Consider the following 15,830-nt stretch of genomic DNA (forward strand, 5'->3'; position numbering starts at 1 on the left):
TAAATATGAAAATACCAACAAGCTCGCTCATTTTTTTTCTTCATGTGTGCAGATTCACAGTCATCCAAGTCATAGTAATCCTTGAGGTTGAGAGGCAAAGCACCTGGGCTATTCTTGTTTGATGAATTAGTTTAGTTTTTTTCTTGTTTTCTGATATTTAAAGGTCAAGTGTCATGCCTGTAAACATTCTAAAATAGATATTGTAATGAAAAATACATATCACATTATTCACTTCAATGTCTATACGAAAAAATAAATATAAGCGGAGACCGCGTCATCCATGCGCAAAATTGCGGAAGTCTCAGTCGACATCCAACTGGTGGCCATATTGCCTGCAACGTCTGTCCATGACGTCACACCGGAACATTTGCCATTGAAAACACGCTGCGCCGCCTCCTATGGGACACGGAAGCTCTTTTCAAAGAAGAGCACATCTCACAATCGAGTGAAGTGACCGTGGCAGTATCACCCTATCGTTTCGAGCCATATTTAGATGATATGCGGATCACTTCTGACTTTCAAAAGACTAGCAGACAATATGTATGAGCCATCCAGGTGGTGCTGCGATGAGCCACCCCGGCCGAAGCCATCCGCGGCGGACGAGGCATCCCCGAAGCCGTGCGCCGTGGACATAATCGAGTGAAGTGACCGGGGCAATATCACCCTATCGTTTTGAACCATATTTAGATGATACGCGGGATCACTTCTAACTTACAAAAGACTCCCGGACAATATGTATCCGGGGGGCGCCGCAATGAGCCACCCCTGCCAAAGCCGTTCGCGGTGGACAAGGCACCGCCAAAGTCATCTGTGGCGCTGACGGGTACATCGACACATTTAACACCCCAGACTTACATACGGGGAATTTTTGTTACATTCTGAGAGGATTACGTCCCACCACACCCCAACTATTTTTTTTTTAGTAGCTGTATACACACCTACCTGTCATTTGGAACCCACAAAGCTCTTGTCCTTGGCATCCTTGCAATCCATTTTTCACGACGAACCGGGTATTTTTGTAAAGTATGCAGAATCAATCCATCCTCCCGAGTGTTCGAACAATATCCACCAATACATTGAGCTGGCATTTTGGCTAACACGAAGGAACAACGATCTACCTTCCAGCAGGTAAAACGAGTAGAAACATACAAGCCCGCCTGAGTGCGCTACTGCCCTGTACGTCACTTCCTGCTTCAGCTCGAAAACAAATCCCTCGAGAGGATTTTCATGGCGGGAGTAAGAAAAAACATATACGTCAAAATCATGTTGTGTGGTGAAAAAAATGGATGGGTCCATTCTGGCTGCCTTTTTTTCATTAATAACATACTAAAAATCATCCATTTCATGACAGTGGGGCTTTAAAAACAGCTCCAGCAGTCTCATACTTGCATTGTATTGGTACAATGGATAGCTTAGTCAGGTACAATTTAAAATTAACTTGCGTGGAATGCATTCTAATTGATTCATGACTAAGGACAGTTTTTATTTTACTTTTTTATTATTATTAAACACGAGCAGCAGGGTGGGCAACTGTTTGGAGTGTTAGCCTCACAGTTCTGAGGACCGGGGTTCCAATCTCGACCCCGCTTGTGTGGAGTTTTCATGTTCTCCCCGTGCCTGTGAGTTTTCTCCGGGCAGTCTGGTGTACTCCCACATCCCAAAAAAACATATGTATACATAACAAACATAATTAAAACATAATTGGAGAGTCTAAAATGCCTTTAGATGAGATTGTGAGTGCAAATGGTTGTTTGTCTCTATGTGCCCTGTGCTTGTCTGGGAACCAGCTCAGGGTGACCCCGCTTCCAGCCCATAGATAGCTGGGATGGACTCCAGTACTCCCGTGACCCTTGTGAGGATAAGTGGCTCAGAAAATGGATGGACGCTAACGTTCAAATTTTGCATGCTGTGTCAGTGGATTACAATCAATGTTAAGAATACAACGTGTGACTTGGGCCTGCAGGAATTTGAAAAAGCACATTTTGCACATGGTGATCACATCAAAGCAGCACCCACCCGCAGAGCCTGTCGTTGTTCGGGTGTCACCCAGCAAGCACCCCCGTCCGTCACCCTTCGTCACCCTGCCACCCTCCCCGCTGGGTGGGAATGCAGAGGCAGTGACGTCACCGGCCTGCCTCTCACTCCCTTCCTGGCCGCAGCTTGCTGCATCACAACAGCCGTCGCTAGCTCCAGTGGTGACCCGGGGGGGCCGGCTAAGTCTCGTCGCCGAGTCCGTGACACGCAAGAAACTTCCGCCAGTGGGTCCCCAGCCCCAATCGCCCCCGCTCCAGCACCAGCTCGTTGGGTCATGGCCAGGCCGGAACAGGTTCTGCTCTTGGAGCCTCAGCACGAACTGAAATTCAGAGGTGAGGAGGAGAAGGTAATGGGGAGGAAGGCCCGGTGGTTCGGACGGGAGGGTTACGGCACCGAACCTTAGCGTGAGATGCTCCCTCGGGCCCGTTTCGTTCGTTGTGAGGAGACAGCGGAGAGAATCGGGTTGCTTCGTGAGTGACTGCGGGTCAGGTGACAGCAGCTAGCCGGGAAGCTAGCTGGATTAGCTTCCGACGGCTAGTACACACAAGGCCCTGTCGAACAACCTCACTCCAAGGCGCTTTATTTTCAAGCCACAATGTGGCTCAAAATGTTTTGGCACCGCCACATAAAATGCTAATTGGGAAAACGTTTTTGAAATTTTGAGCGTTTGGTGAATTTGTTAGTTTCCACGTCTCTAGCAGGTGTAGCCGGCTAACATTAGCTCGCCCTCTGATTGGTTGGCTCAGCCTAGTCGACTTGACAAGCTCAACTAGATATTAAAAAAACTATTCTAAGGCCCTTTTTTTTAAAATTTACATTGAATCAATAAACAAACAAACAAAATATTACTCACCTTTACTACGACCGATAACCTGAACAACTCTATTCGAATTTCCAAAAGATCTTTTCTGGAACGTATACAAACTGCTGTAATGTCGTTGTACACCTGCTTATTATTGAGATGTGACTTCAATGTAAATTTTGAGTTGAAGAAGCTTTTGAATTCAAGATAAAATTTCTTCAACAAACAAGAACAGCCGGGCTGCCTTGATCTAACCTTCTGCACACTTATATTGTCGTATGCACAGTCATATTTACCACATTAGGGACACAAATCATTTTTTATTCCATGAATCCTTTTACAGTGGAGTACATTTTATGACCCAGCCCAACCTGTGCATTTCTCGCTTCAAGCTGTATATTAACACTGTAGTTGCGGTTGACAGCGTACCTAAACACACAACGAAAACAGCTGCACGCGTTCTATATTTTAGTACAACTTATTGGTTACGCCCAAAGTCGAACCTTAGTTTTATCTGATCTTTGCATACTTTCTCATATGCATTTGAAAAATTGCCTCACTGGCCTAAATAAAGGAATAAAGATGCATTATTTCTTGAAAATCATTATTTTTTTGGACCACATAAGTGAAATTTGATAATTTTCCACAGCACACCTGAAGATTGCTCATAGCAGACTAATGTGCCACTTCACACTGGTTGGTAATCACTGGACGAGAGAATATATACAGTACAAAAGCGTACACAATACATTAAGTTATTTACATAGACACATTTACACATGATCGAATCAGTGATCACTTATTGCATTTTTAAACTCTCCGATCGGGGATAGTCCCTGGTCCTTTTCAGATATCACTTGTTTAAATACTTCTTAAATATTTTGTGTTAAGTCCGATTAAAGAATGTAGTACAGTCTCTTATGTCAGCATTATAAAAAACACAATTGTTCTGCTCAATGTTGAATCTTTTCTTGAATCATTACGATGATAGATATCATTAAATGTTTTGAAATGTTTTTCTTAACCTTTTGAAGATTTACGTTGAATGAGATCTTTAATTATAATTCTGACGGTAATTTCTTTAGGATAGGATTCTAATATATTTGTACTTTTTAAAGATAAAAGGAAAATGCTAGATGTAAGGACACCTTGTATGAATCTATTTCTAGACTTTTTATTTATAAAATTGGCAGCGTCTGGAAAAAGTGCCGAAATTATGCATATTTTGTAGTAAAACAGCATTCCTTTTACAGTCATCTATCACCATACTTGTGGAATTGCTGGGATACCACTGAGAATTAGTGCATGGCATATTCAATGTACAGTATTAGTAAAATCCTCTACATTAAGGAAATTTACTTTTGTGCATTGAACTTAATATTAGGATGTCGTGGGAAAACAACATCCTGGATAATCGAGATAGTAGAACAGCGTCTGTGTCGGATGCAGGGATGAAGAATTCATGGAATTGGTCCTGGTTGTAAAAACCGGTTGATGAATGCCCACTCCGTTTATTTTTAAACACTAAGATCCACGGGAAGCACTTTGCCATCTTTGCAACGGGATAGTCATCAACCGTGGGGCAAAAGGTTGGCTTTCGTTGAAATAGCACTGCGAGGGAAGATGGCATGGAGAGGAAAAGCCTGAAAAAAACAATACTACAAATTGATTTTTAAATAAATAAATATTACTGTATTTTGGGTGACACTAAATTAAATATATTTGTACATATATTATGCAATACCAAGTCCCTGGGCCAATATTTTTTTGCTGTTATTATGAATAGATGCACTTATTTTTACGTTTAAGTATTATAATCAAGTTTCATGTTGAGACTTTTCATGCTTGAACATAATGCTGTCATATGTGTCAATTTAGATGCATATTATTGAAAGTATTTAACACGGAGCAGTTGACCTAATTTCCTATAGAATCATTGGAATTTTATGTTGGACTCTGTTTAAATTTCATATTTAGATTATCTGTCCCAAACCATTAAATAAATGTGTAACATCTTCACACTGGTTGGGAATTTAATTTCAGATCATGAGAATCTTTTCAACTGTATTTAATGGGGATGTAATTATGTTTATAGATCGCCATTCGATTTTATCATAGTATTTATCTCACAGTATGATAATTATTGTGATATCGTGGTTCTGCAGGAAAGTTTGCAATAAAGGTGGGGGGCTAATAGATGAAAGGAGGAAGAATCTAACATCTTTATACTTTTTTAATTACATGTTGGTATCCCTGAACTGTACTATTAGTCCAGCGTACTGCAGCTCTTGAACCCCTACTACGCCTTAATGGTAGGGAAGGGTCAGTCACTAATTTTTGCTGAGTTGAATGAAACTTAATCTGAAAGCAGATGCTAATTTTGAAGTAGAGCTCTGGGCATGGAACATTTGCCGCTCGACAGTGTTTTAATAGTTGACCTGTAGTAGCATTGAGATGTAAAAGTCAAAGGTCTGCGAAAATGTCTGGTTGGGGTCACAATGTGGGAAAACACCCAGCCAAATTGAAATCTGAAATATTTTTAAAATGTTATTATTATTTTTTTCATCTGACCAATCACCCGTGGAATCTAACATGAGGCTATATCAAGAGTGAATGGAATTTTGCCAATAGGGGACGCACTTAATTCAGGGCTAGTTTGCTGCCTAATTAGCCAGCTTCATCCATCCATCCATTCATTTTCTGAGCCACTTATCCTCACGAGGGTCACGGGAGTGCTGGAGCCAATCCCATCTGTCATCGGGCAGGAAGCAGGGTACACCCTGACCTGGTTTCCAGCAAATCGCAGGGCACATTGAGACAGACACACTCAGACTCACAATCACACCTAGGGTCAATTTTGAGTCTCCAACTAACCCTAGAGAAACCAAGACATCTAAATCCTCTTTTAAAATTTTATGCACTAACTAAATTAATCAATAAGCATCAAAGGAACACAAAAACATCACATTTGGAAAAAATAACCAATTTATTTTCGGTTTAGATAATGGGTCACATATGACCCAGTGGGCCTTAACTACCAACTACTGTACAGTACAGTAGTAACCACATGTGAGATGTTGGGCTTTAAGGGTAAAAAGAGGAACTGTGGTGCGTTATGTTTATGCAGTGGATCCTTAATAACACTGGGTCACATGTGACGTCATGGGTTCTCTAAAGTTAATTTATCATTTTAGGATAAATGAAGTGGTTCAGGGCCTCTAGTTCTTGTGGTGACTGTTAAAAGCGAGGTGAAAAAAAAAAAAGGATGTTACAAAAGACTAATCAGAGGCGCAAGACAACATTAAAAACAGCTGGAATATTGCTCCAAAATGGTGTACTCCTCAAACATTTATCTGCATTTTCACGTGTTTTCTGCATCATAGTGTGACAAAAGGTATAATCCAGCCGTCTGTCCTCTCTTTTGTAGGTCCGTTCTCCGACGTGGTCACCACCAATCTCAAGCTCGCCAACCCTACAGACCGGAATGTGTGTTTCAAGGTGAAGACAACCGCGCCACGCCGGTACTGTGTTCGGCCAAATAGTGGAATCATCGACGCGGGCACCTCCATCAATGTCTCGGGTAATTACGCTTTCTGTTGTGTGTAAAGATGGATTTACACTGCAGGTCTAAGTGTCCAATTCAAGTTTAATTACCTTATCCAATTCTACTTCCAAGTACTTGTCAAGTGACGCATATCTCCAAACGACTGTTTAGATTCACGGTGCACATCAAACAATTTGCATGTCTCTACAAGCAACAACACCAGGGTGTGAAAAAAACTCAGAAGTAACCCGAAATATATAAATAATACAATTATTAAAGTTACATAGTGTTAATTTAACCCTGCCTCACTTTCCCCCTCCGTTGATTTAAGTGCGAGTAACGTCCACTTTCCTCCTCTCTCTGCCGCCTGTAATAATTTTGTTAATTTAAGAGGAAGGCCCAATCGACTGGCTACTAGCTCAAGTTGTATCCCGCCGCTTGTCCAGAGTCAGCTGGGCTGGATGTGATATTAACTTCAGTTGAGAGCAAAAGATTTTGCTCAACATGGTTGCCCACTGGGATCGTTGAAAATGTAACTAAAAACCTATTACACCAACACAACATTAATCAGATTACTGCGTTTAAACTAATGGGGGCACATATTCTTTCCCAAAAATGTTTTGTGCTTACTTTCCTTCAATGATGGAGTATAGTTGGAGACACCTCTATTGTAACAAAATAACCTAGTAGAACATATTAGACTTTTGTAGTAGTTAAGCTTTATCACAGTTGTTTTTGAATATGTATTTGAGTTGTCTGGGCAGATGTGGTTGTGTATACTTCAATACTTTGCTCAACTTCAAACAGTGTAATTGCAGATATTAGTCAGCAGTGGGTGACAAAATCACAGTCCACTGACCTACTGTACTTGTCCTCTTGCCACAGTTTTTGGTGCCATAAATTGTCACATTTTTTCCACAACCCAATGTTTGATTTATCAAGATATAGAAGGTGTATATTCTGTGTATCCCTAGAGGTTTAATGTCAATAAGAAGTAAATGCAATTTCCTTTTGCGATTGCCCTAATTAGGTCATGTTGCCATGGAAACAGACATATTTCACACAGGCAGGATGTCTAAAGCAGGATTTCGCTCGTACTGGAGAAGCACTCATGCCTGGCTGAAATAGAATCTGTTACCAGTCGTCTTTTGACCTTGCATCAATCCGTGGCGTTGCGCTGACTGCCTTCAACCCAAGCATGTTTGCCATGGCAATGTCCCCAAAAATGTTTGACTTGATCAGTTTTTAAAATAGCATCACACAGGCAATCTCAGGGGAGTCCAACATAATGCTAAAAGGCGCCATATTTGAACTATTTAAACCTCCAGAGAGTGACTCTCTAACATGGACTTGAAAAACACAAAACACCTTGGTTTTGTCCATAAAAGGTCCATCTGATACCTACTTATATTTGAATCTGCTCTGTCAGTATTTGATTAAGTGTGCCCCCCCCATTTCCTCTGATTAGTTCCTTCCATGAAGAAGACCCAATCATCGCTACTTGTGAAAGAGCACGTGTTGACAGCACTTTTACTTTGCTTTTATTTTACTTTACTTTTCACATGTTACTGAGGTACTGAAGGGCCAATATAACATCCCAAATTCTAAAAATAAGATGGTTTCCCACATATGCACGTCTCTTAGCTGGATCTCGTCCTCAAAATGTATAGCTGTGAGAACAGGAAATACTACTTAGTTTCTGCCCTCTTGATTGTGCCACAACGCCACTAAACAACCGTGTCAATTCTAAAATTTAACAGACTTTGTCAACGACTTTTTGAGTGACAACTGAACACTATACTATTTTCCCTTTATTACAACTAATATCCATTAAAATTAAGGTTCCTCTGTTCTTCCTTGACACCACTTATTACTTCACTACTAGCTAGGACTTAAGTGCCATTTTGGATATTTTAGTGCTCAGGTGAATTCATGAATAGCAAAGCAGGAATATAGGCGGCGAGAGTGGCCACTGCACACTACTTATAAGACAAAATCCATTTTTTGGGTGCCTTTAATTTGCAATGAAGCAATCTTGGCACACTTGACTCGGCCGTAAGTGAATATGTTAAATGTAGCCTCAAACGCAGGAATGCTGCTGTGCTGGAATCGGTGTTATGTATCATCCAGTGGTAAAATATGTACCGCGAATGTTTGAAAAATGTCTGTGTCCACAAACAGTGGGTTTCCCCTGGGAACTTTCTTGCCTGACATTCCGAGACGCGCAACATTCCGAGGGAGGCTGGGAGTGAAACAATATGCTGTGATATGAAAACAATTATTTATTGCTGAATAAGCTTCATTAGCTTCTCATTAGTCCAACAAACGGGACATCGTGACCTCCTGAGCTGTAGCTCAATTCCTCCTCTGGCAGGCGGATTTAAGTGTTCTGGGCAGCGTTAAATCCCTGCAACGCTGTTTTTTTCAAACTTTTGATTTACATTTGGACATAGCGCACCCACGAGAGCACAATCAGGACAAAGACATACTGCTTGGCTGAGAAGCCTGAATATGAATACATATTGTAGGCATTAGTGCTTGTATCCTTGCAGGCCTTCCCTGCGGACCAACGCGTCTGCTTCATTTCGCATATCTTTGTTCGTTCCCTGTAGTTCAGTTCCACTTTTACTGAGCTTGGATTGGTCTTTTCGCCCAAGTGACAGAAAACTACATGTTACATAGTCGTAATCATAAAGCGTAAAAGTAATGAAGTGTATGGTGTGTAATTTAAGGGAACATTTACTCAAGTCTCTCAAGTCACTTAAGTTGTGACACAAGTGCCTGTCCACAGACATTTTGTCCAAAACGCCACAACACTACTAAGGAGCTTATACATGATATTTAGATGCCAAAGGAAAAATCACCGAGTCTTACACAATGGATATTAATAATAGTCCTGGACTACTGTGTTTTAATAGTGTTTCTTCAATCGATATTGGTTAGTGATGGTCTTTTTATGAGAAAGAGATAACCTGAATGTAGATTTGGGAACTTTAGTGTAAAGGAACCTTTGGAAAGGGAGGTTTCATCACCCCTCTTTTTTACAAACATGTAATAGTTACATTTATCATCAACGTGCAAACTTGGCATCATCCTGCTTTTCCGTATTTTCTTCAATTAACCTCCCTGCTTTATAAATGAAAGGCCTGTCGTGGAGCAAAAACTTCAAATCATGCGATTAATTTAGCAGAAATTTCTTTTAGAGTTGGGTCAAAAGTCCTGTATCAATAATGGTTAAAAAAAAAAATCCTCAAACATATCCAAATATTCTTACCATGGGAATGCTTTCCCATATTTTGAGGTTTTGGCTATAAAAACCTTTAATGTGATCCTGTGTTGCCCGAAGAATTTACACGCTTTCCTGCCTCCGTTCTCCAGTGGTGTCCCCTTGGACCCAAGTTGGATTGCTTTGTAAATTGGGCCTGATTGAAACAGGACGTTCCCAATCTGTACATGCGGTCTGTTTCTGCTTTGTGATACCGAACCGCCCTGATGCCTGCAACGGTGGGCTTACACCTCTGATCAAGGAAGAATTGCCATGTGCCACGAATGACAACTCTCTTGATGGCTAGACCGGCTGTGACATTAGTAGATCATTAGATTTGAAAGAGAGCCACAGAACAGGATTTTTGGACTTAGTCGGCACCGATGTCACAATATGACTCTAAATTACAACCACATTAAAAAAAAAGTGGTCTAAGAAGAAATGATCCCCCCCATTAGCAACCATTGGAGCCTTTCTCAATGCAATGCCAGACGTGTCTTGAGGAAGGGATTATTGTAAATCATTGTTACAGCTTTAAAATACCTTCTCAGCCATTGGAACAACATCAAATACCACACCACTGACTGATGTGGCCATCGGTGGAAGCAGTATTCCTACACAGCACCTGCTTTTTGTTAGGAGAATATGTAATGCTACGAAAAATCGGGGGAAAAGGCTTCGGAGCTGTTAGAGCTATTAACCCAGGGTATTTGTAGATCTGTCACTGTTTCACGTCATGGTAACATTAGCGTGGAGTTAGATTAAACATCAGTTTTTTGAGGGGTCCAAGTAAGGAACCCGCTTTTTTCCACTGTTGAGTGTTTTGATATTCAATAATAAAGATGAGAAGATGGAATTCATTCAATCCTGTGGGTGGATTTCCTTACCAATCACAAATCAAACTCCAGCACCTTTATGGTTTTACAGTCAGATCTGATAAAACTTATAAAACTTCATAAAAATCCATGTAACACAGGTGCAGCTTTGCCACATTATTGCAAAGTATTTCCTCCTGTAATTTTTTAATGACACACTACTCTTGCAAACTGCACAGTGTTGATATATTTACACAAGTGCAAAGTTGTACATTATATCGTAGGACTGGGGAATAAAATATGTTAGAGTCTAAAAAAAAGGTTTAGCAATCATGTACAACAAGGGTGCCAAAGGGTGTCATTTTTGTCGCGGGCCATATTTTATTTACGGTTTCCCTCAGAGGGGCCGTTTTGACTGTGAAACCATAAAAACAATCGCCTCATCATATTTACACACAGCATTTATGAAATTGTTTTATTATTTTTAGATTTATCCAAAAAAACAAAATTATTAGTTTTATTTTTATATTGTTGTTTTAAATTATTGAAAAAAATATATTATTGATGATTTTTATATAATATCTCATATCTATGTACAAATTTTAACAAAAATCATGTAAGTTGACACATGATTTGTATTTGAGGGGCACATAAAGTTACATGCCGTTCTGGATCTGGTCCCCGGGCCTTGAGTTTGACTCCTGTAATGTGCAATATCCCTCAATAAATTTTTAAACAATGTTGGAATGCATAAGGCGCATTTTATCATTTGTTCCGGAGTGTGTGTCATTAATTAAGCTAAATAATTGCCAATCTAGGTCCATTGGAATAATGTGGAGGTCACCCTTATTTGAGTCAATGAACCCAGATGAAATTAATACGATGTAATGTTTACTGTTGTTGTCACTGCCTGGTGTTGGGGCTTATAAAGCTATTTACAGGAAAATTTGGCATCATGTCTCTTCAATGTATGCATAGCTTTATCTCATGTGTCACTTGAAATGTGATTAGTTCAGGCTGAACGTTTTTACGCTTGTGTTCCCATACCTGGGTACATCGTTTCAGTCTCTGTTGTGTCTTACAGTCATGCTGCAGCCTTTTGATTACGACCCCAACGAGAAGAGCAAACACAAGTTCATGGTTCAGTCCATGCTAGCGCCCCCAGACATGACAGACATGGAAGGAGTGGTGAGTGTGCTCATTGTTCCACAATTTGTAACATAAACTGTCTCAATACAGTCAATGTCATGATTCAGTTGACCTTACGGTTTGTGCGTTCCTGTCCCAAGTGGAAGGAGGCGAAGCCAGAGGAACTGATGGATTCCAAGCTGAGATGTGTTTTCGAGATGCCAGCGGAGAACGAAAAGACTGTAAGCACTTTTTTTATTGAAATAATTTTTAAACTTCACCCGTTTCCTAACCGAATCACTACCGTAATTTCTGGCCTATAATTCGCGACTTATTTCACACGCTTTCAACCCAGCGGCTTATGCGGTGATGCGGCTAATTTGTTCATTTTTTTTTTTTTTTTTTATAACGGCCGCAAGGGGGCACTCGAGTGGAAAAGGTAAGAGTGAGATTGGTGGAATATATGTGCCGAGGAAGTGACTTTTACCGGTCCGGCCCTGTTAGCGCTGCGGTAGCGTGTTACAGCTATGTCTCAATGATTTTTACCAGGATGTTTTGTTTTTAACCGGCCCTGTTAGCGTGGCGGCGCTAGCATTAAACTCACTGTGTACCGTCTTTGTAAATATCTCGTGTTTCAATGTCGGTTTCAATGTGGGCACTTGGGGCTTTTACGCAGCTGCGGCCTATCTATGTACCAAAGGGTATTTCCTTTACAGATGTACTCGGTGAGGCTTACAATCAGGCGCGCTCTGTAGGCTGGGAATTACGGTAGATAGTTTAGAATCTTGTTTCTATACAATGTCGAGAGTCTGGGGCTTGGTTGAGTCTACTCAACTGGATTGGCTTGACAGGCACTGTCACAGTGAGCATGGAACAGTAACAGTCGACTTACGCTCCATCTTTACTCTGTGTAACCAGCACGACATGGATTCCAACAAGATGATGTCGTCCAGCTTGCTGAAGTCCGAGTCCTCCTCGCTGCCGCCTAAGTCGATGAGCTCCACCCTGGATGACGGCGAGGTGAAGAAAATAATGGAGGAGTGCAAGAGGCTCCAGATGGAGGCTCAGAGGCTACGGGAAGAGAACAAACAGATTAGGGTAAGCGTAGCGCCCGCGGAAGCGTGATAGTCACGTGTCTGTCGAGTACTTACTGTAGTACTGTGTTTATGCAAACTTTATAGCTTTTAAGCATGGTCAACCTATTAAATGGTGGTAGAACATTTCATTGACAAATTTCACAACCATAGGTAGAACATTCAAGGTTGTTATTTTTCTTTTGGTGATAGTGCATTGTATAAATACGTAAAAAAATGTAAAACATTTTTATAATAATGTTTGGATTTAAAGTAGTTTTCTTTTTCTTTTGATGGCTTATGAATTGCTGTCATTGAGGTATCTGCCATAAAGATTGTGGAGGGCTATAATACATCTGGCATATATTACAAAACATGCCTTCCTTCCTGAGTATGTCTGGGCCAAGTGAATTTGTCCAGCCACTGTGGATCAAAACCGTCGCCTTTTTCGGTGGGGCGAGATCTGGAAAGTTAAGGGGAAAGATATTATAAAGTCACTTTACTCATGTTGGCTTCACATTTTTCTGAGAAATCAGAGGTGTTTGGTTGGAGAACAAACAAATTTGCCAGTTCAAAAATCCCTAGAATCATGTAAAACATTTGCAGTGGAAATGAAAATCCATCATTTGCAGTGCTTCAACGATTTTAGGGAAAAACTTCCAATGGTTTCTGATACAGCGCCATCTCATCACCGCAGTGTAATACCGCAATTGGAGTTAAAAATGACACTTAACTTCGTGAATAATAGTTTTTATGAAGTCAGAGGTTTTAAAGCTGAAGGTGGCCCCCATTGAGCCGGAGGTGGCTGCCTCCAAATTTGACATGCAGGAAAAACCCTGGGATGACTTAACGATCATCTCTTTTCTCCATGTCCGCCATCTCATCTCCTCTGGAATGCGTCCTTTTCATTACCCCGTCCGCTGTGCCTCCCTCATCTGTGACCTCAGGAGGACGACGGTTTGCGAATGAGGAAGAGCAACGTGATGTCTTCCCAGCACTCTTCGGCCAGCCTGAAGAAGGACGAAGGCCTGAGTGCCCGCTCAGCTGCTCTCATCATCCTCTTCTTTTTGCTGGGTGTCATCGTGGGCAAGTTGGTCTTGTAGAGCGCGGCATAGTCTGGTTTGGGGCAGGCCGCGCCGCAGCCTGATTTTTTTTTTTTTTTTTTTTTTTTTTTTTTTCTCCCCTCGAGGGATTGCAGGATTTAGGATCAGAGATGACATATGTGATGTGAAAAGGGTTGTGTTGTTGGGAGGAAGGTGTTTGAATTGGGTGTGATTTATAGTAAAAAAAAAAATGAAAATAAAAGGTAATATTAGGGGGAAGAAAGAAAAAACAAAAAGATGAAAATAATTCACCGTCTTCTGAACAACCTGTTGCAAGTCTTGCCTGGTCATCACATCACATTTAAGCCATTCTTGTCCCTTCTCACCAAATTCTATGAAGGGCACAGCAGAAAATTTATCAGCCGCATTGGTGTTTTTGCTCAATGACAAGAGTTAACCCCTCCATCACCTCCACAATATACTGTACTCCAAGGGATCCTCCCACCTTAAACCCCCTAAAGGGAGAGATTCCGGAGATAGTCATCCAGACAGGTTAGACTCCTTAAAATCCACTTTGATTGACAAACAACCTCAATCAGTGTGCAGAAAAATCGTACATCCCCTTTAGTTTCACCTTATTCCCATCATTACAGTCCATCTCCACGTGGAGGTGATCTTGTTTGCATGTGTTCACAGCCAGGTGTTGCATCTGGACTTTTTGGAATCTAATTTAATTGCTTTTATAACGGTGTTAATTGTCATTATTTGGCTGTAGGTTTGCACAGTTCTTATCTGATCTTTTTATTTCCTCTCATTTGTTACATTTTTATGATTTATTATTTTGTTTTTCCAGTTATATTTTAAAAGTGCATTTAAGATGTAATGCCGCCGCCTGGAAAAAAAAAAAAAAAAACAGCTCCGGTTTTTGTCAGGTTTTCCATGGCGTCTGTTTATGTTCACCAGGCCAACACTTTGCCTTGTGACCTGTATGGGTGAGTTTGTTTTTCCTCGGGCCGATAGTCACTACAGTACACGTATATGTATCCACATAACACACACACCTGGAAATATACACACACACACGTAAAAGGTGCATGCAGAAACCATGTTTATTTTGTTTTTGTGGCAACATTGACAACAAGATGTGTGCCGCTTTTCCTCATCTTTTCCTACTTCCTACTTCCATACATTTGTTCCCCCCTCCCCCTCGGCAAATGTAAGTAAGCAAATGGTGTCATGTTGTAAGATGCCTTGGCCTGATTTCCAATTTTCTTTTCTTTTTTTTTTTCTTGTATCTTCACTGTATCGCCACGTGTTCCGTTGTGGTCATTTGTTCAAGCATCTGTTTTGCTTGCCCACGTTATAATCCTAAAGGCATTTGAAGTTGTTTCATTCACTAAGGTGAAGCTTGTGATATTCTTGTATCGCTATATATTCATACATCTACATATATAGCTAAAGTCTTGGGGGACCACACCATGACAATGTACTGTTCTGGAGCCAGTGATTATTTTTGATTTAGAAATAAAATTGATTAATCACATTCAAAATTGTTTCATCTCACAAATTTGCTTATAATGAATGACAAAAAATAAAAATAAAAAAAAACACTAATTTTCCTCCTGATATAAAAGATGTGCGTTCTTATTACAGTACATTTGTGCTATGTGGTTAGTTTGAGGAAGACTTGCTGAGTGGAGGGCAGATCAGACCTAAGATCAGCTCAAGTGCTGGATGTGCGTCGTATAATAAGTACTTACAAAACAAAAATGTATTTTTCGCTGAAGTGTGGGAACATCTTATACAAGAAAAATACTGCAATTTTACCGGAATGTAAGTAAAAAAAAATAAATAAATAACATCACTATGCTGCAATGATGCACCACCAATTTGCAAATAGATTGAACCACACAGTGACAATTCTACATGTAAATACTTGATGCAGGCAAGACACTACAGTGACCATCACCTGAAGCAGTTGAGCAACTGTTTTGTATGTATGTAAACAAATATGTCTATCTGAAAAAAAACGTAAATATTCCTAGTCAAGTAGTCTCTCTGGTGTATAAAAGCAAAATCCCACCTGGTTGGACTATGTAGCATCTTAATAAATTAAAGGAATTCAA

At 40.6% G+C, this 15,830-nt stretch overlaps 1 protein-coding gene across 2 annotated transcripts; it reads left to right on the forward strand.

Moving 5' to 3' along the window:
* The first annotated feature begins 1,713 nt into the window (after positions 1-1,713).
* Positions 1,714-15,830, forward strand: vapb (VAMP (vesicle-associated membrane protein)-associated protein B and C). Of its 2 annotated transcripts, none has more exons than XM_061833264.1 (6): positions 1,714-2,366; positions 6,264-6,416; positions 11,545-11,648; positions 11,750-11,830; positions 12,507-12,686; positions 13,609-15,830. In XM_061833264.1, the coding sequence occupies exons 1-6, from the start codon at positions 1,826-1,828 to the stop codon at positions 13,762-13,764; spliced, it is 1,215 nt and encodes a 404-aa protein (XP_061689248.1). In that variant the 5' UTR covers positions 1,714-1,825; the 3' UTR covers positions 13,765-15,830. The 2 variants fall into 2 exon arrangements, with proteins under 2 accessions (XP_061689248.1, XP_061689249.1); XM_061833265.1 differs by having other exon boundaries at positions 1,814-2,366; positions 14,668-15,830.

This window comes from Syngnathoides biaculeatus, chromosome 10 (assembly GCF_019802595.1).
Source record: "Syngnathoides biaculeatus isolate LvHL_M chromosome 10, ASM1980259v1, whole genome shotgun sequence".
Taxonomy (NCBI): domain Eukaryota; kingdom Metazoa; phylum Chordata; class Actinopteri; order Syngnathiformes; family Syngnathidae; genus Syngnathoides; species Syngnathoides biaculeatus.

What these genes read in the sequence shown, in the direction of transcription:
- vapb (XM_061833264.1), top strand. Translation starts at nt 1,826, where the DNA reads ATGGACTCCAGTACTCCCGTGACCCTTGTGAGGATAAGTGGCTCAGAA. An exon ending in CACCTCCATCAATGTCTCGG is followed by an intron (nt 6,417 to 11,544) that starts GTAATTACGCTT and finishes TGTGTCTTACAG; the next exon opens with TCATGCTGCAGCCTTTTGAT. An exon ending in CAGCGGAGAACGAAAAGACT is followed by an intron (nt 11,831 to 12,506) that starts GTAAGCACTTTT and finishes CTGTGTAACCAG; the next exon opens with CACGACATGGATTCCAACAA.